The sequence below is a fragment of the Nerophis ophidion genome, linkage group LG02, assembly GCF_033978795.1.
Source record: "Nerophis ophidion isolate RoL-2023_Sa linkage group LG02, RoL_Noph_v1.0, whole genome shotgun sequence".
Lineage (NCBI taxonomy): Eukaryota > Metazoa > Chordata > Actinopteri > Syngnathiformes > Syngnathidae > Nerophis > Nerophis ophidion.
The window spans coordinates 17,336,197-17,357,759 of NC_084612.1; the positions used below are offsets into that span (position 1 = coordinate 17,336,197).

At 39.4% G+C, this 21,563-nt stretch overlaps 1 protein-coding gene across 2 annotated transcripts in view; it reads right to left on the reverse strand.

Annotated features, from left to right (window-relative positions):
* Positions 1–17,484, reverse strand: part of LOC133537293 (RNA polymerase II elongation factor ELL2-like) — a 61,772-nt gene extending 44,288 nt beyond the window's left edge. The window contains exons 1-2 of one of the 2 annotated variants that reach the window (XM_061878296.1): positions 16,813–17,484; positions 16,604–16,651 (exon numbers count right to left, since the gene is read on the reverse strand). In XM_061878296.1, the coding sequence (XP_061734280.1) occupies positions 16,604–16,651; positions 16,813–16,950 (186 nt within the window). In that variant the 5' untranslated portion in view covers positions 16,951–17,484. The remainder of the gene's footprint in view (positions 1–16,603; positions 16,652–16,812) is intronic. The other variant, XM_061878324.1, reaches the window with a different exon arrangement.
* Between the last annotated feature and the right edge of the window lie 4,079 nt (positions 17,485–21,563).

A 21,563-nucleotide genomic window follows, 5' to 3' on the forward strand; every position in this document is an offset into this window, starting at 1 on the left:
AACTTCCTTATAATGCATCAATCACAGTCAAGGGGTAGATTTACACTTAGGCAAACACAGGCAAACACAGGTCCCCAGATATCCAGGGGCAATAGAACATCACATAAGTAACGATTAATTAAGTTATTTTAGGCCTGGAGGATAAATCAGTTTTGTTTATACATTTTAGGTTTTTTATTTTTTGTAATAAATATTAAAGATAAATAGTTTTTCTCCCTTTGCTCTGACATACTTTTTGCCACTTGAAGCTTCCGTCCTTCCCCTTACTTCCTTAGTGGAGATTTACACACATAGTAAAGTATGGTTACTGTTAACGCTAACATTTGTTTCAAAGAAAAGAATAGTGTCGTCAGTGGCTTAGATTTGTGGCAACAGGCATGGAAAAAGGGACTGCACGCTGCAAAGTTTGTTAAAAAAAAAAAAAAGCCAGCGGCACATCTTACTCCAGCTTCTGAAAAAGAAACATGCAGCAGAGTAGGCGAACAAGATTGTAACCAAAAAAACAAACTAACTCTTAACACTTAAAATATTACAATCATTTACTGTACATAAGAACCATGTACGACAAGAAAGAGACTGTCAAGCAATGTGTAAATTTGCCACACAGAAGAAGCTCTTCATTTATTTTTTTAACAAAAATTCAATACAAATTGCAATTTATTTTTGTTCTAAAAAGAACAATTTCATACAACTGTAAGATGTTGTTTAAGATACAAAGTGCATTCTTGCCATGTATCCCTGCAAGTTGTGCCATTGTTTGTCTCCTTTCAAACCACTAGTTTTTTAATAAAAAAAAGCAAAAGTTGTTTCAATTATCTCTGTCTTTTGTATTCATTAATTCTTAAAGATGGGAGGAAAAAAAAATGGTAAATTGCATTTTTTGGTGAAAAAATTATCATTAAATTTTAAGGTCATATTGCACAGGCCAGTCCTATCTTTATTTACTTAATTTTAATTTTTTAAAATTTGTACGCTTAAAAATAGATTAAAATGTTTACTCAATCCTGATCGTTAGACAGCTCCACTTCTCACGCGAAGAGATATTCAATGTTACTGCGCATGTCCATGGAAGACTTGTTTCAGGAAGACGTGCCAAAACAAACCCGTTGGCATCATTTTTATAACAATGAAGCGGAGTTACCCTAGTGGAGCGAAAAGAGAAGAAGGCAAGAAGAAAGCAACATTTCTTTTAAAACTACCCAGTAGTCAACATTTTGCTCAGTAATACCTAATGTAAGGGTTCAACACAGCAAGAGCCCGACACGGTGAGTGCAGAATGCACAGGTACAGTGAAGAGTGACGCTTTCCATCACACATTTCTTAATATTAAAGCACTGTAAATGGGAAACTTGTAACCTAGGGTCTGGTAAGAATACTAAGCTCAGCAGAAAGGATGGCCGGTAGGCAGGAATAAGAGAGGCACTTATTTAAAAAGTGAACAACAGTCTCGTTTCTTGTTCAAACACGGCCACCACCAAGCTCTCTTTTTCCGACAAGTCACACACTTCCGGCCTTCACATCTGACCCAACCACATCTGGTCCAACAAGGCAAACAAATTAATGATTTCAGAAAAAATCCTTACACTAAATTAAATTAGGGCTGCAACAACTAATCTATTAAATCGATTAAAATCGATTATAAAAATAGTTGGCGATTAATTTAGTCATCGATTCGCTGGATCTATGCTATGCGCATGCGCTGCGACTACGTCTCATGTGGTGGCAGTGAGCCAACCAATAATGTGTCATGTACAGCTCACGTGACCACGCAGTGTCCTTTGCCTGGAAACATTCGAAAAATGGCGGAGGGAAACAGTACGGACAGTTCAGAGGAGAAACATCTTGAGGTTATTGCTTCAATTGAGAAAAGTGTACGACCTAAGTCGTCCAAAGTGTCGGAACACTTTACTTTAAAGACTTCAAGGAAGACAGTTTCCTGCAAAACGTACAGCATGGACCTCGCATGGCACGGAAGGACAACATTGCTTCGGGAGCACCTCAAGAGGAGCCATGAATGAAGGGAAGAACTCACGGTACGTAACTTATTTAAGTCCATAGTCCGAGTATAGTGATCCGTTGTGTCCGCCTTTGTGTGTTCTTTTGTTAACGAGGAGATTTCTTTTAAGGAAGCTCAGCAGCAACTGTTTTGTTTTAACTTTCAGAGTGTTAGGAACCTTTTGGATAGTGCGACGACTTCATTTTCTGTGTTGTTTTGAGTCGCAACAGCCATTCATAAGTTCAGCTTTTGTGTGTGTGACGTTAATGTTATCCCTTTGTTGCAACGCAGGGCTGATAATGTGTCTCCGGCACATTTGACTCCGTTTTGATAGAGAAAACGCACGTATACCAATTTCGAAATAAACGTAACGGACAGAAATATCTCAGGTTGGTTTCATTATGGATCAATGTAGCCGGGCCCAATAAAGCTATATAGATCTATTTAGACTTGAGTTAGGGCTGGGCGATATATCGATACATACGGTATATACGATACATTGCGGGTTTGTCTCTGTGCGATATAGAAAATGACTATATCGTAACATTGGAGTATATGTTCTTACGCAGGACTTTTAAAAGTCCTCCGGGCGTACACTTCAGGCTCTCCTCGCTCTTTCCTGTGTCTCCTCACAGACAAGCTGTCACGTCATATGTCACATACATGCCCTCGCAGAGCAGAGAGTTAGCGGCGTGGCTAACATTAGCTGCTAACGTAGCCGTACGAGAGAAAGATGGTGCGGCTCTGGTAACAAATGAAGGAAGACTTAATTCCCAATAAAAACAGCAGGGTTTCCATCGTCTGGCGGTGGTTCGGCTTCAAGTGGGAATATGTCGAACAGACAACCGTAATTTGTCAAGTGTGGCGGGAAAAAGCGTTGCTATAAAAAGTAGCATTACTGCTAATATGTAGCATCATTTGTAAAGTCACTCGCTAGAGAATGAAGAGAATTTCATAACCTTAGTAACATAGCAAATAGTGAAGGACGAATACTATTTGATTTCCTATTATGCAGCTCATTTTTTTTTTTACACTTAAAATGTCTCTGACAATCTTGCACTTTATGTTTTGGAAATGACTTGAATGTTTGTGCCACTGCTTAATAACTTTAATCAATATACTTTTGGTCAATTGACTTAGTTGTGATTTTCCTCTCTGCATGAAAGTTTAAAATTAGCATATATTAATGCAGTATGAAGAAGAATATTTTAATGTATACACATAGAATCATCTTACTGCTGTGATTATATGCATCAAGTGTTCATTCAAGGCCAAGGCAAAATATTGTAATATATATCGCATATCACGAGATGGCCTAAAAATATTGCGATATTAAAAAAAGGCAATATCGCCCAGCCCTAACTTGAGTGACACTTTAGTATAACTTAACGTTATGAAGGTGCTGGTATAATTCATGTTATTATTCAGAGGTAGCCTGAAGTGAATCCTTTATCATTCAGAACAGAAACATGTACTATATCTGATCCAGTTCTATGAGTTATATTTCTGTGTTGTTATTGGTGTATTCTGCAACTCAATGTCCATTTATTTAATTTAGCTGTTTTTTTTATTGTTGTTGCGTATTTAGCTGTTTTTTTTTATTGTTGTGGCGTATTTGTCTTTTACGTCAGAAATTATTAATTCAATCAACTGGGTATGTATTGAGTTACATGTAAATGATGCTACTATGTACGTTCATAATATGGTTTCTCTCATTTCAGAAAGAAACAAGCCAGCATTAGCGACTTGGTACAAAGGAAGGTCTGCACACCAAGGCAAGTGGCTGCATTGACTGATGCTATCCTGAATATGTTGGTAACTGACATGAGGCGACTATCAATAGTGGAAGATGAAGGTTTTAGACAAATGATTCCCGTCCTCAACCGTGGTTACACTCTTCTCTCGAAGAACCATTTTACCAAACTGATGGAGAGGAACTACGAGCAGACATCCCATGCAGGGTAGACTGACATAAAAGCCACCCAGAGCAAAATTGCTCTCACTACTGATGTGTGGACAAGTGTAGCCACCTTGGCAATACATGCCGTTACATTGGAGACGAATGGAACATGAAGTCAATCTGCCTTACGACCATGCCACTAGAGGAAAGACATTCAGCATCCAACATTGCAGAATGGTTGGAATAGGTAATAGCCAGGTTTTAAATTCCCCTAAGCAAAATTATTGCTATTGTGCATGACAATGGTGCACTTTATAAAAAACAACAACATTTTTTTAACCCTTGCCTTGTTTTATTTGGCAAGTTGAAAGGACATGGCGCCAGTATGCTGTTTTTTTAAATAAAGTATTGGAAAGGGTGCACTCCGCTGCTTCCATGTTTACATAGGGCAGAGGTGCTTAATACCTTAAGTAAACACTGCATACATTGGCAGGAACAGTGAAACAAGGTACAAAACTACTAATTTGTCGAAACACACACACACTATTAGGATTCTGAAACTGTTTTTTTAAATAATAATTTACTGTGCAAATAAATCTACTACTAGATGGACTACACCTCACTTGCCACAAAAATCCACCACTACTAATTATTTAACTGCCGGTTAAATACACAAGTTGGGCAGTACCTTATTTTTTGGAAGAAAACCATTCTGGGAAAAGGTTGGCGACTCACTAAAAAAATAGATCTATGAAATCTTCTGCAAACAATTGGAATGAGGACTAGTTGTTGGAAAGAAGCCAAGGAAAAATCCCCAAACTTCTAAGGTCACAAAATTCTGCCCTGTGAATGTTGTCATTGACTGCCACATTGAACTTTCATCGTAAACTGTAAGCATTAGCTATCCTCATATATGAAACTATATTGTTACTTTGTGCAGAAAAGTGCCTGTTTGTCTACTCCATTGGATGGACATCAGAGAGTAGTAGTTTTTTAAAATCATCATGTTGGTCGAGCAGAAGCATAACCTCTACGGCAGAGCACATCACTTCTGGACTGACTGTAATGCATTAGGATGAGGAAGTCAATTCATTCTGGGTGACAAAAAACAGGCCACATTCCCTTGCTCCTTGTTATTCAAATTAAAGGCGAGGGTGCACACATAGAGGCACACAAAGCCAGTCGCGACGCACACTAGCGCTCATAGAAAGGCAATTGGCAAGCGCTCCCCTCACCCTGTCTCACTCATACGCACAGACCCACCAAATAAACAAACACACAGATGGTCCTCAGGGGATTTCGGCTGGTCCGGCACAATGGGCAGGAGGTGGGACATGAATAAATCATGCCTTTTAATGCCTTCAGCACCAAAACAAGATGCAAACGCGTCATAACATGCAAAGGGAAACATTACGCACGCAACAGTGTTATTCTCACATAAAGCTGGCCAGCAAACATAGCGGTGAGAGCCGCTGTCTATAATGCTAACACGCTTGTCTAGACTTCAAACACACAGACTAGACAGAGAAAGCTGTCATCTCAAGTATTATGGTTCCTGCTCCTGTAATTTCCTTTAAACATTCATTTGGCTAAAAACTGTGGCTTGCAGGACAACCTGGTCTACAATCGTCCTGCATACAGGTCAGTGTAATGTCAGTCGTACGATTCCGCATTATGTTTTGAAATTTTAAGACAAAGTGAGCACCAAAGGAATTCACCTGATTGATAACCTTTTTGAAAAACAAATTTTAAAGAAACTTTTTTTTTTAAAAGAGAAGCCTCAACAAGTAGTGTTAAAATAAGACCAATAATAGAAAGGTAAACCAATTATGTTAAGAGAGGAGAAGGGCTGCGAATCATTGGGTGTCCCACGATTCGATTAAATATCGATTCGATAATATATCGATTTTTTTCGATTCAAAAACAATATGTTTCCGATTCAAAACGATTCTGTATTCATTCAATACATAGGATTTCAGCAGGATCTACCCCAGTCTGCTGACATGCAAGCAGAGTAGTAGATTTTTTTTTAAAAAGCTTTTATAATTGTAAAGGACAATGTTTTATCAACTGATTGCAATAATGTAAATTTGTTTTAACTATTAAACGAACCCATCCATCCATCCATCCATTTCTACCGCTTATTCCCTTTTTTGGGGTCGCGGGGGGCGCTGGCGCCTATCTCAGCTACAATCGGGCGGAAGGCGGGGTACATCCTGGACAAGTTGCCACCTCATCGCAGGGCCAACACAGATAGACAGACAACATTCACACTCACATTCGCACACTAGAACCAAAAATATGAATTATTTTATCTTTGTGAAAATATTGGACAGTGTGTTGTCAAGCTTATGAGATGCGATGCAAGTGTAAGCCACTGTGACACTATTGTTCTTTTTTTTAATTTTTATAAATGTCTAATGATAATGTCAATGAGGGATTTTTAATCACTGCTATGCTGAAATTATAACTAATATTGATACTGTTGTTGATAATATTCATTTTTGTTTCACTACTTTTGGTTTGTTCTGTGTCGTGTTTGTGTCTCCTCTCAATTGCTCAGTTTATTGCTGGGTCAGGTTTGGTTTTGGAATTGGATTGCATTGTTATGGTATTGCTGTGTATTGTTTGTTGGATTGATAAAAAAAAATAATAATAAATAATTACATGAAAAATAGATTTAAAAAAAAAAAAAGAGAATCGATTCGATCATATTCTAATCGATTTTTTCCCACATCTTTAGAGAGGAGTGTCCAAAGTACGACTCACAGTTGTTCCTGTTTTTACTGAACCACAAGTTATATCACAAAATGCACAAAATTACTTAAAGGAAAGTCTGAAAAAGACAGGTTGTCTTACATTCGGAGTCAATAGGTTTTTGCATGCAAATAAACAGGTGGCAGAAAACGACTTTTACCCAAGTGAGTCAGCCCTTTTCTTCCTGTCGCTCACAGACTGTGAGCATTTGCTGCAACACAGATCCGTTGAAAAAGTGTCTTAAAAGTTATTAGCAAAGGAGGAGTTATCAGTGAAACATTGTTTTTAAATAACTGTAGAACAGCAAAGAAACATGATTAATTTTCTCTTTAGATATATCTAAAAATAAAAAAAAACAGAGGCGATTGTCTTACATTTGCATCAAAACAGTATGTTTTCTTCAGCAAGAAAGTAACTAAGCGGAAGTCTATTCACAATTTTTACCATACATTTGTGGAGGCCCACCACAATTAAGTTAGGGCCTAACCGATTTGTCACGATCAAAACTGTTCACCCTCACTCCTTAAGACACTGACATAACACAAAATGGGGAGCTGTGCAGGAGGGATCAGTGCCACAAACGTGATATTTATTGAGTAATTTCATACCCTTTAAAAAATGACTAGCATCAAATCTAGTAAAGATACCTTTGGACATGCCAACATGAACATTATTGCTCTCCTCAATGAATATTGAGACACCTTCCCCACCTAAAGGCACTAACAGGCGGCCCCTGCTTGTTCGTAATATTTAAAAAAAAAAAAAAAATACAAACAGTAGTTTACATACAAAAGTTAATTTCTAGTTCCAAACACATTTGTTACACTTTTCTTTTTTTACTCACTTCTTGTAACTGCATCATGGCCAATTATGCAAATTTGAAGATACATCCCCCAATGAAACCCACCACTTGGGATGTGCACCGTGCCAGCATGAGCGGTAGTACCCAGGCCGATAAAGAATAAGCTATTGGTACTTTATTTGGGTGCTAAATGAATACAGTCGCTACAACCTGCAACTACTGTTTAGCGATGATACTGTAAAAGTAACGTTTTGTAAGTGATGTCCAACCCGAAAGAAGCACTTGGTGTCTGATGCTCTTTTTAAACAACAGTAATTACTTGCCTTAACACGCCAACAGCAGCCCTCATACTGTTGCTACTACTAACAACAACACAGCCCTTAGTCGTTATGCACTAATGACGGTTACAGTGAGCTCGTTTGCATTCAACAAACCCCGGAATTGTGAGCATTGGTATCAAAAGGTTGCTTTTTGCAATGTTTTTATGTTCTGTATTGCTGCAATAATTATGACAATTTGGTGTAGATGTTGTTATAGTACTCCTTTTTGTATGTGTTTCTTTGATATAATTTATTTTATATAATTGAAGTTTTTTAATGACTAGTCGGTTCAACTTGAATGTCACAAAATTCCATAAGAACAACAAGGTTTTGGTTTTGTTTCTTAACCAAATTGTGCATGTTTTCCATTTTCTTAAGTACCGGTTCAGGCACCGTTTAAGCTCCAGCACCGGTTTTACCGATTTGGTACTACAGGAGGGTAAATTGTAAGCGATACCCATCTCTAGCACACAAATAGATTGCAATCCTATGGAAACACTGACTTACTACCCGGAAGTGGGATATTCTTTAAAAATTAATTGGATTCTTAGCCAGATTTGCATATTCTTTTTTATTCATTTCATGTTATGACATAAATGTGCTACTTTATTTTTGTTTGAAACTATTAAAATAAGATAAAAAATTAAAAAGGTAAATGGATGTACTTGTATAGCGCTTTTCTACCCCTTTCTAAGGAGCCCAAAGCACTTTGACCGTATTTCCACATTCACCCATTCACACACACATTCACACACTGATGGCGGGAGCTGCCATGCAAGGCGCTAACCAGGGCCTATCAGGAAGAAGGGTGAAGTGTCTTGCCCAAGGACACAACGGATGTGACTAGGATGGTAGAAAGTGGTAGAAGGTGGGGATTGAACCAGTAACCCTCAGATTGCTGGTACGGCCATTCTCCCAATTTGGCTACACCGTCCCCAAATGGGCTGCTCGCTATGGCATGATTTGAACTTAAGGACCTAAAATATGGAGGAGGTGGCTATAGAAAAACACCAAAATAAAATTGGGTCCATTTGCATTTTTAAGTGCACCCTTCATGCCTGTAATTTTACATTCATTTAGTGTATAATCAGTGCTGTCAAGAAGTGAATGTTAATGGTAGCCAGATTGAATTTGACATTCACAAAATTCACATTGTGACAGGAAAAGAGTAACACACATCCTGCTTCATTACAGCCTGCAGACCTTGCATACATATGATACTAGACTGCTTAGTTACCAGTCCTGTCAAGACAGGAAGGTGGCTGCAGCTATTTTCCCACCAGTTAGCAATTAGCATCGACTGAGAAGTAAAATATTCCCAAATGACCAACTGTAGCGGTTTCTGACTACACGCACGCACGCACAAACACACCCACAGACACACACACAAATCTGGTGATGCTTCCTGCAAATTGTGTGGCCCAAAAAAAATGAAAGTATTAGTTTCTAAACCGACGCATGCAACGTTAAATTGTACTTTCCCATGGGGCAATGGGGCCAATGTGCGTCACTGAGGGTTCTCATTTGACATGTGAATGGCTCCTCACCCCACTGTTGACTTTGACTGTGCATGTGTGTGTGTATGTGTGTCTCCCTCTCTTCCGAGTGCCTCTTCACAGTCACCAGCCTGACCCAGTAACCTGCAAGCTTTCTATATGCTATAAAATCCCTACATTACGGGTCACTACTATAACTCAGTATGTGTCCATGCACTAAATTAGTCCGAATTCTCAAGTAGTAAGGCTTTAAATAAGCCTACAACCCATGGAAACACCTTAATCCAATCATGTTCGGTTTTTGAATTAAACCCTTCTTTTTTATAAATAAATAAATGGGTTGTACTTGTATAGCGCTTTTCTACCTTCAAGGTACTCAAAGCGCTTTGACACTACTTTCACATTTACCCATTCACACACACATTCACACACTGATGGAGGGAGCTGCCATGCAAGGCGCTAACCAGCACCCATCAGGAGCAAGGGTGAAGTGTCTTGCTCAGGACACAACGGACATGACGAGGTTGGTACTAGGTGGGGATTGAACCAGGGACGCTCGGGTTGCGCACAGCCACTCTCCCAGTGCGCCACGCCGTCCCTAAAACGTTTTAAAAACGTTTACATTCAATTCTACTAGGGATGTAACAATTTCCGGTAATAATGATAAACTGCGTATTATCGTTTCGAATTAAAATGAACGTAAAACCATGATAGATAACCGCACTTGGAGGAAACTTAAAGACTGGTCATGCTGCTCATTTCCTTGAGAAGCCAGCTAGCATCTTTATTCGCTTGCACCTCGCACTCAGATTGTTAGCAAATGGTCAGCTCCACTACTTACTCAGTGGCCTAGTGACCAACTCATTGGCCTAGTGGTTAGAGTGTCCGCCCTGAGATCGGTAGGTTGTGAATTCAAAACCCTGGCCGAGTCATACCAAAGACTATAAAAATGGGACACATTGCCTCCCTGCTTAGCACTCAGCCTCAAAGGTTGGAATTGGGGATTAAATCACCATTGATGAATCCCGGGCGCAGCAACGCTGCTGCCCACTGCTCCCCTCACTTCCCAAGGGGTGATAAAGGGGATGGGTCAAATGCACCTTGTGTGTGTGGGACAATCATTGTTACTTTAACTTTTTAACTTTAATTGCAGCTATCTCAAATACTAACATGAATAGAAGCCAAATTAATGTCTACACACTCTTAAAACCTTTTTGAACATCTTTAAACAGATGCATTTGAATACATAATGAATTGCAGCCCTATGAGACACTTGTGATTAAGGGCTATATGGATAAACTTTTATGGATTGCTTTGATTGAAAAATACAAACCCCGTTTCCATATGAGTTGGGAAATTGTGTTAGATGTAAATATAAACGGAATACATCCATCCATCCATTTTCTGCCGCTTATTCCCGTTCGGGGTCGCGGGGGGCGCTGGCGCCTATCTCAGCTACAATCGGGCGGAAGGCGGGGTACACCCTGGACAAGTCGCCACCTCATCGCAGGGCCAACACAGATAGACAGACAACATTCACACTCACATTCACACACTAGGGCCAATTTAGTGTTGCCAATCAACCTATCCCCAGGTGCATGTCTTTGGAAGTGGGAGGAAGCCGGAGTACCCGGAGGGAACCCACGCATTCACGGGGAGAACATGCAAACTCCACACAGAAAGATCCCGAGCCTGGATTTGAACCCAGGACTGCAGGACCTTCGTATTGTGAGGCAGACGCACTAACCCCTCTGCCACCGTGAAGCTAAACGGAATACAATGATATGCAAATCCTTTTCAACCCATATTCAATTGAATGCCCTACAAAAACAAGATATTTGATGTTCAAACTTATAAACTTTATTTTTTTTTGCAAATAATAATTAACTTAAAATTTCATGGCTGCAACACGTGCCAAAGTAGTTCGGAAAGGGCATGTTCACCACTGTGTTTCATCACCTTTTCTTTTAACAACACTCAATAAACCTTTGGGAACTGAGGAGAGACATTTTTGAAGTTTTTCAGGTGGAATTCTTTCCCATTCTTGTTTTATGTACAGCTTAAATTGTTCAACAGTCCGGGGTCTCCGTTGTGGTATTTTAAGCTTCATAATGCGCCACACATTCTCAACGAGAGACAGGTCTAGACTACAGGCAAGCCAGTCTAGTAACCGCACTCTTTTACTATGAAGCCCCGCTGTTGTAACAAGTGACATGGCATTGTCTTGCTGAAATAAGCAAGGGCGTCCATGATAACGTTGCTTGGATGGCAACATATATATTTTGCTCCAAAACCTGTATGTACCTTTCAGCATTAATGGTGCCTTCACAGATGTGTAAGTTACCCATGCCTTGGGCACTAATACACCCCCATACCATCACAGATGCTGGCTTTTCAACTTTGCACCTAGAACTGTCCTGATGGTTCTTTTCCTCTTTGGTCCGGAGGACACGACGCTCACCGTTTCCAAAAAACAATTTGAAATGTGGACTCGTCAGACCACAGAACACTTTTCCACTTTGCATCAGTCCATCTTAGATGAGCTCGGGCCCAGCGAAGCCGGCGGCGTTTTTGGGTATCGTTGATAAATGGCTTTGGCTTTGCATAGTAGAGTTCTAACTTGCACTTACAGATGTAGCGACAAACTGTAGTTACTGACAGTGGTTTTCTGAAGTGTTCCTGAGCCCATGTGGTGATATCCTTTACACACTGATTAGCTTTTTGATGCAGTACCGCCTGAGGGTACAAAGGTCCGTTATATCATTGCTTACGTGCAGTGATTTCTCCAGATTCTCTGAACCTTTTGATGGTATTACGGACCATAGATGGTGAAATTCCTAAATTCCTTGCAATAGCCCGTTGAGAAATTTTATTTTTAAACTGATTGAAATTTGCTCAAGCATTTGTTCACAAAGTGGTGACCGTTTCCCAATCCCTGGTTGTGAATGAACAGAGCATTTCACGGAAGCTGATTTTATACCCAATTCTAGGCACCCACCTGGTCCCAATTAGCCTGCACACCTGTGGGATGTTCCAAATAAGTGTTTGATGAGAATTCCTCAACTTTATCAGTATTTATTGTCACCTTTCTGAACTTCTTTGTCACGTGTTGCAGGCATCAAATTCTAAAGTTAATGATGATTTGCACAAAAAAAAAAGTGTTTATCATTTTGAACATCAAATATGTTGTTTTTGTATCATATTCAACTGAATATGGGTTGAAAATGATTTGCAAATCATTGTATATCGTTTACATGTACATCTAACACAATTTCCCAACTCAAATGGAAACAGGGTTTGTAATATGGCTCGTGAAGGGGATGTTTGCAACCTTTACACATTGTGTTAACTTTTCAATGTATTTCAAGCTTTATATATCACCCAATTACAGCTTTTAGGACATAATGACAAACACTACAAACATAGGTGACACATTAGTTTTGCGTGTTGTTAGCTAATAATAGCGAATGTTATCTATTATTGTTGTATATTCTATCATAACAACAATAACAACAACAAGACGGAAAATTGTTTGTTGCTTTCTTTAGACTTCTTTTGTATGTGTACAGGCGCCCTCCTTTGTGTATGAATTGACGAGACAGGGTGAGTGACAAGCCTGACAGCCCAAAAAATTATTCGCGCCGACTTGCAATTTTTATTTAGTATAAATTACTAATTGTGAAAATATAGACATTAAAAAATATAATTTTTTTCTTAAACTATTAATAGTAACATACGCTAACATAACATGTTTTGCCTTGGAAAAATTCAACTGTAAACAATTTGGTAAAACGCGGTAAAACTCCGGACGGTAGTGTAATTGTTTCGAATTAAATAGATCGTAAAATCAGGATTGATAACTTCACTTTGCAGAAACTGCTTATTTTCTGGTGAAGCAAGCTACATTTAAAGATTACAAAGCACAATTATTATTAGTTAGCAGCTGGTGCCACTAATCGCTGCTGAACAGAAGACAAATTGACACACACACGCTCTAAAACCATTACAGTTAAAAACAGTAAAAGAAACATCTTTAAACAAATATTTTCAAATAAAAATATCAATAAATCAATCAATCAAAGTTTATTTATATAGCCCTTAATCACAAGTGTCTCAAAGGGCTGCACAAGCCACGACAACATCCTCAGCTCCGATCCCGCGTCAGGGCAAGAAAAAACTCACCCCAAATAATATGCCTCTTAAGAAGCCGGGTTAAAGGCCTACTAAAATGAGACGTTCTTATTCAAACGGGGATAGCAGGTTCATTCTATGTGTCATACTTGATCATTTCGCGATATTGCCATATTTTTGCTGAAAGGATTTAGTAGAGAACATCGACGATAAAGTTCTCAACTTTTGGTGCTGATAAAAAAAGCCTTGTCTTTACCAGAAGTCGCAGACGATGACGTCACAAGGGCGAGGGCTCCTAATGTCCTCATATTTTTTTTTAATGGGAGCCTCCAGCAGCAAGAGCTATTCGGACCGGGAAAATTACAATTTCCCCATTAATTTGAGCGAGGATGAAAGATTTGTGGATGATGATATTAATAGCGAAGGACTAGAAAAAAGAAAAAATTATGTTTAAAAAAAAAAAAAAAAAAGGCGATTGCATTGGGACGGATTCAGATGTTTTTAGACACATTTACTAGGATAATTCTGGGAAATCCCTTATCTTTCTATTGTGTTACTAGTGTTTTAGTGAGATTAAATAGTACTTGATAGTCGGAGGGGTGTGTCCGCGGGTGTCTTGAGCCCAGTGTCTGAGGGAAGTCGACGGCAGATACAAGGACGGCGCAAACTTCACAGATCTCCAGTAAGAGGCGACTTTTTAACACAATTTTCTCACCGAAACCTGCCGGTTGACAATTGGTCGGGAACCATGTTCGCTTGACCGCTCTAATCCATAGTTAAGCTTCACCTCCGGGAATTTTAAACAGGAAATCACCGTGTGTTTGTGTGGCTAAAGGCTAAAGCTTCCCAACTCCATCTTTCTACTTTGACTTCTCCATTATTAATTGAACAAATTGCAAAAGATTCAGCAACACAGATGCCCGGAATACTGTTTAATTGCATGATGAAAAAAGAGGACTTTTAGCCGCAAATAGTGCTGCGCTAATATTTCTTGACAGTCCGTGACGTCACGCGCACGCGTCATCATTCCGTGCCGTTTTCAACAAGAAACTCCGCGGGAAAATTAAAATTGCAATTTAGTAAACTAAACCGGCCGTATTGGCATGTGTTGCAATGTTAATATTTCATCATTGATATGTAAACTATCAGACTGTGTGGTCGGTAGTAGTGGGTTTCAGTAGGCCTTTAATTTTTTATGTTTCTTCCACTTCGGAAAGTATATTGTGTGTCTGTTTATTTATTTTAGAATAAATAAAACTTGGTTAAAAGATTTGAGTGCATGCATAAGAACTTTTTAAGAACATTCAACAATACTATGATAATAATGCTGAAAATGAATTTATTTTATAGTTACATCCCTAAGTTCTACCTACATATCTATCCCAACCATAGCATATTATGCCTAAAATAATCACACCCGAAAATTTTATTCTACAGTTTGCAAACATATTTTTAATTAAGTTGTGTATAATGTAACTGCATGTTTTCGCTAATATCTGAGTCATTCAAGACATGTGTCACAATGTTAACGCTGATTCTGTTTATTATGGCTGCAATATAAATTGAAAGGCCTACTGAAACCCACTACTACCGACCACGCAGTCTGATAGTTTATATATCAATGATGAAATATTAACATTGCAACACATGCCAATACGGCCTTTTTAGTTTACTAAATTGCAATTTTAAATTTCCCGCGAGTTTCTTTTGAAAACGTCGCGGAATGATGACGCGTACGCGTGACGTCACGGACTGTTAGGAAATATTAGCGCTGCACCACTCGAAGCTAAAAGTTGTCTGCTTTAACCGCATAAATACACAGTATTTTGGACATCTATGTGTCTGAATCTTTTGCAATTTGTTCATTTAATAATGGAGACTATAAAGAACAATGCTGTTGGTGGAAAGCGGTGGATTGCAGCTGTATTTAGCACCGAGACACAGCCGGTGTTTCTTTGTTTGTTGTAAAGATTTAACACAGAGCGGTCAAGCGAACATGTTTCTCTACGTCAACCAGCAAATTTTTGGATGGGGAAATTGTGATATATATTACACCGGAGACATCAGTGGATTATTTGTCGTCCTGCAGCAGCTGTCAAAAAAGGCAGATGTGAGCTCGGTTCCTCGGTTTCTCTCTGAGACACTGTGTGTTCACAGCAGCCATCCGACCAAGAGGTTTGTCTTTACAATCTTTAAAATCTCACTAAAACACTATTAAAACAATAAGCAGATAGGGGATCTTCCAGAATTATCCTAGTAAATGTGTCTAATTACATTTGAAACGCTCACTTTGCCGCCGCCCGGAGCCGTGGCTTTTTTTTTTTCTTTTCTAGTCCTTCACTATTAATATCCTAATTCACGGATCTTTCATCCTCACTCAAATTACTGGGGAAATTGTCGCTTTCTCGGTCTTACTGCTGGTGGCTCCCATTATAAACAATGTGAATATGTGTGGAGCCCTGCAACTCGTGACATCACGCGCACATACTTCCAGTAAGGGCAGGGCTTTTCTATTAGCGACCAAAAGTTGCAAACTTTATTGTTGATGTTCTCTACTAAATCCTTTCAGCAAAAATATGGCAATATCGCGAAATGACACATAGAATGGACCTGCTATTCCCGTTTAAATAAGAAAATCTCATTTCAGTAAGCCTTGAAAACCATCCACAAAAGAGGTGCCCCAACTTTTTTCCACCAGGTACCAGTTTAATGTATGCATTATTTTCACGGACCAGCTTTCCACATGTGGCAGATAAAAACAGCAAAAAAATGAGCATGAAAAATAAACTTATTATAACGCTGAAGTTGTAATATAAAGGAGTTGTAATTAATATATGAATATATTAACACGCTTATTGGTGTGTTTAGTGGGACAAGCGAAAGTTAAGCGGGAGAAAATGAGGTAGTTTATAAATTAACTAATGTTTCTATGCGGCCTGGTAGCAAATGCGTCACGGACCGGTACTGGTCCCCGGACCGGTGGTTGGGGACCACTGATCAACAAGACATATACAAAAATCACAGGATGAAAACTTTAGTTCATTTCATCAATTTGGACTAAAGCTTCTGTGTTATGAGTTTAAATAAGTTTTAAGGGGGAAATAAACAAATTATTGAGCTCTACTAGTTGACAACAAGGGTATAAGTTGTAGTTAAGTAAAAAGGCTTGAATAGAAGGCAGAGAATAACCGATGCACTTACCCCATGACTCCCCTTGAAACTGATCAACGGCTCACTTGGTAAATTAACCTGAGGAATAAAAAAACAGGGGAAATAAGACATTTAAAAAGGGTTAATGTTTTAAATAAAACAGCTTAAACATGAACAACTAACAATGACTTTAACTACGAATAGGAAATAAATGGAAGAAAAATGAAGATGAAGTTTTGACAAGTGTGTGGATTCGGTACCTTCAGGTTCTGGTAAGTCTCGAGGGCTCGAATGGCGCTGTCGGTGAGCTTGACGTGGTAAAATGTTCTGTTGGGGCTGCTTTTACTGCTCTTTCCACACGTCAGCCCGTAGAGGTGCTCCTGCCTGAGGGAAGCCATCGCTGGCCGGATGGCTCTTGCCACCACCGTCCCCTCTCCGCCAAATTAAAGCAGCTTGTCCTCTCTCACCGCTCAACCACGCAACGTCAGCACACGTCACAAAGTGGGCGGGGCTATGATGACGACACTGGGGTTTGGGGCGTTTCTTTTATTTGCTTTTCTGACAAGGCAAGGTTATTTATTCTCATTCCAACTATTTCAATAAATCACTTATATGAATTGTTTTTTACATTCTAAAGTTTACCGAGCATCTATTAAGGGTAGGTGAGAAGCATTTGTATGCATAAATACAGACCCTGCTGCAGAAAAAACAATTTCAGGGGGGGACCTGCCAAAAATGTATTTCCTGACACCTGCTGTCGCTGCACTGCTGGTACTTGGTCAACAACCATTACTACATGTAAGACAAACACTTTGTATTTGTTTTTTTTGTGAATTTATGCGTTTGAAATTATTTAAGCCTTATTGTGTCCAAGAAATTAAAGAGTTGGCCATTTCTAGTAGAGGTGGGGCAAAGTCATTGTTTTGCAAATCATAAGTAAGTCTCAAGTCTTTCCCTTCAAGTCCCGAGTCTACACGGTCCAGCTCCAGCCTATCTTGCCGATTGTATTGTACCCTATATCCCGGCAAGAAATCTGCGTTCAAAGAACTCCGGCTTATTAGTGATTCCCAGAGCCAAAAAAAAGTCTGCCGGCTATAGAGCGTTTTCTATTCGGGCTCCAGTACTCTGGAATGCCCTCCCAGTAACACTTAGAGATGCTACCTCAGTCGAAGCATTTAAGTCCCATCATAAAACTCATTTGTGTACTCTAGCCTTTAAATAGACCCCTTTTTTAGACCAGTTGATCTGCTGTTTTTTTTCTTTTCTCCTCTTTCCCTCTCTCCCTTGTGAAAGGGGGAGGGGGGGGGGGCACAGGTCCGGTGGCCATGGATGAAGTGCTGGCTGTCCAGAGTCAGGACCCGGGGTGGACCGCTCGCTTGTGCATCGGTTGGGGACATCTCTGCGCTGCTGACCCGTCTCTGCTTGGGATGGTGTCCTGCTGGCCCCACTATGGACTGGACGCTCACTATTATGTTAAATCCACTATGGACTGAACTCTCACTATTATGTTAGATCCAATATGGACTGGACTTTCATAATATTATGTTAGACCCATTCGACGTCCATTGCTTTCGGTCTCCCCTAGAGGGGCGGCTGCCCACATATGCGGTCCTCTCCAAGCTTTCTCAAAGTCATTCACATCGACGTCCCACTGGGGTGAGTTTTTCCTTGCCCTTATGTGGGCTCTGTACTGCGGATGCCGTTGTGGCTTGTGCAGCCCTTTGAGACACTTTTGATTTAGGGCTATATAAATAAACATTGATTGATTTATTGATTGATTGAGTGGCTTCACGGTGGAAGAGGGGTTAGTGAAGTGCGTCTGCCTTGCAATACAAAGGTCCTGAGTAGTCAGGGTTCAATCCCGGGCTCGGGATCTTTCTGTGTGGAGGTTGCATGTCCTTCTCGTGAATGCGTGGGTTCTCTCCGGGTACTCTGTTTCCTCCCACTTCCAAAGACATGCACCTGGGGATAGGTTGATTGGCAGCAGTGGGCGAGGCACCGCTGCTGCCCACAGCTCCCCTCACTTCCCAGGGGATTATCAAGGGGGTGGGTCAAATGCAGAGGACAAATTTCACCACACCTAGTGTGTGTGTGACAATCATTGGTACTTTAACTTTAACTTTAACACTAAATTGGCCCTACTGTGTGAATGTGAGTGTGAACGTTGTCTGTCTCAGTGTTGGCCTTGTGATGAGGTGGCGACTTGTCCAGGGTGTACCCCGCCTTCCGCTCGATGGTAGTTGAGCTAGGCACCAGCGCCCCCCGTGACCCCAAAGGGAATTAGCGGTAGAAATGGATGGATGATTGATCGAGTCAAGTCCCGAGTCAAGTCCAAAGTCAAGACTGGAAAGTCTCCAAAGTCCTGCATTTTGAGTTTTGAGTCCTTTCAAGTCCTTATAATCACAGACTAATATATTTAGACGGATTGTGTATGTTTTTAAAAGGCTGTATTTATTTATTAAAACAAGTGCATTTGAAATTGCAGGAAAAAAACTGTGCTGACATTGCACTTCATAATAGCACTATTAACCAGTCATTTTAAACATTTAACTTATTCCTTTACAGAATAAACACATTTAAAAAAACAAGTGCAACTGTACTTATTTGGAAAAAAGTGTTAACATTGTAATTCCATGGCATATTGCATTGTAACTAGTTCCACAGCAGTTTCTATCCTGTTCTTACCTTATCTCTTTGATCTCATTTAGAATAGAATAGAATAGAATAGAATAGAATAGACTTTATTGTCATTATATTTGCTTATAACGAGATTAAAGACTCCAACTTAAGGTGCGGTAGTGGGAACAAAAAGGGGGTAAAATAAATAACACAAGAGGTAATAAAGGAAATAACTAACAATTGAAATAAACAGACTACTATCCAATAAAAATAATAAGCAATCCTGTACAATATACAAAACACTATAGAAATACAAAATACTGTACAATATACAGAACAAGACAAGAGTACCGAAGTAATAAATAACAATCAGTGTCGTACGTATTGCACTCGAAGGGTAGTATTGCACAGTAGGGTATTAGGGCAGGATGTTGTACAGGGGTGAATTATTATTGTTATAAGTTAGAGTTCAACATGGTGAAAGCTTTGGGAAAGAAGCTGTCTCTGAGCCTGTTTGTTCTGGCTCTGATGCACCTGTAGCGCTTGCCCGATGTTCGCGAGTTGAACAGGTGGAAGCCAGGGTGTGTCCTGTCCTTGGTAATGTTTTTGCTCTGTTGAGGCAACGGGAGTTGTGTAAATCCTTCATGGAGGGCAGGGGACAGCCGAGGATTTTTTGTGCTGTATGTGTGTTGATGTGTGCGCACACATGAAAAACATAACAAATACATGAACATAACAATGAACAGAGTTTTACTTTTTAGATGTCAGGGCCCTATGCAATATGTACACATATTCTTAATATAGTATACATTTAACTGACCTTTATTTGACTTTGTTTGTCCTTTTGTAGGTGGCTAAAATACGTGGTGCTGCTGACCGCCGTCCAACGTTACGTTACTGTGCGTGATACATTCACTAACGTATTGTTATGTATAGGTACCTCATGCAACGCTGCTTAAAAAAAAAAAAAACACTTGACAAAATGTATGAATTAGGTAGCAAACTGCAGTGGATGCAACAGATTGCAGTGTTTGCAATTAAGTTATAACCACAGACATCTTATAAGTAGAGGCAGCATTGGCTGCTGTGACGTGAGAAATTCGGCCCCCATCGTGAAGTGGTGATGAGGAGCCGGCGAGCAGCCTAAACTGACAGTTGACAGGTAGAAAACAAAGGTGCCGGGCTGGTGTTCAGCATTTTCCTGCTCAAATGAGCGGACTGTTGAAAATAGGAATCAGGGGATTACTTTTCATAAGATTTAACATTAACGTACTATTGGTTGTATTTTGTGAAAAGAATATTACCACAGAGTTGAGAAGGAGCAAAAATCTTCAATAGTACTGAAATCATAGCCGCCAGCAAACCGGAGTATGACCATAATAGAATTGCTTGTCAATTAAAATAAATTAATTCAAAAACGACATACTTAAATAACAAAGTTGAAACAAATGATTGTGACACCTAAGACAAAATTTACCAGCCGCCACTGATTGTGATCCATTCTCATTTTAGGCAAACTGTAAGACAATACTTTCTTAACAGTATAATTGTAACCAGGAATAAGTCTTCAAATAACAATATTCAAATACTAACATTGTTGGGTAAGACAGAATTTGGTTTTATTCTGAATCCAGTGAAAAAGATTGGTGGTTTTAGCTGATATAAAGACTTTCAGCTGTTTGTATATGTTTATGTTGAAGTATTTGGCAGACGCTTTTATCCGAAGCCACATACATAAAAAATAAATGTAAAACAATCACTGTAAACATTATCATTTAAGGGAAGAATGTAATTCAAAATATCAATACAAAGTGTCAAGACAGAATAAACTCTCTACTGCTGCAGCAACAGAGATACAGTCTATAGGTCCCTAAGGTATATAGATATCTAATGTATTCATATATTGTTTATGTAGGATACACGCATGTATATATAACCTAATCATATTGTTTCTTGAATTTAAAAATAGCTGACCGTTTTTTTCCCCACTTCTCTGGGATTATATTCCCATTTTTGATATTGGACGTCTGGTCACTTATAGCATATAAGAATATTCTATTACTGTTAAGCAAACTATGAATAATAAAATACGCCGAAACATGTCCTTTGTAATAGCTACACGTATGACAAAAAAGCGTGTGAAAATCAGTGGTATTCAGTGAGGTAAGACGAATTAAATGCGCTTACAGTTCATTGCTCCTGCCAAATGAAATACACTGAGTGGAGCGGATCACCACTGCAAGCCCACGCGTCTCGTCAGCGCCAGTAGGCAGTAGCGCTCCATGCTGCGTCTACTTATAAAATGTCTATGGTTATAACATTAGCAATGAGTTTACGACCTCACTGATTTAACTACACAGCAAATAAAAGTTATGTTACTTAGCCAATAAAC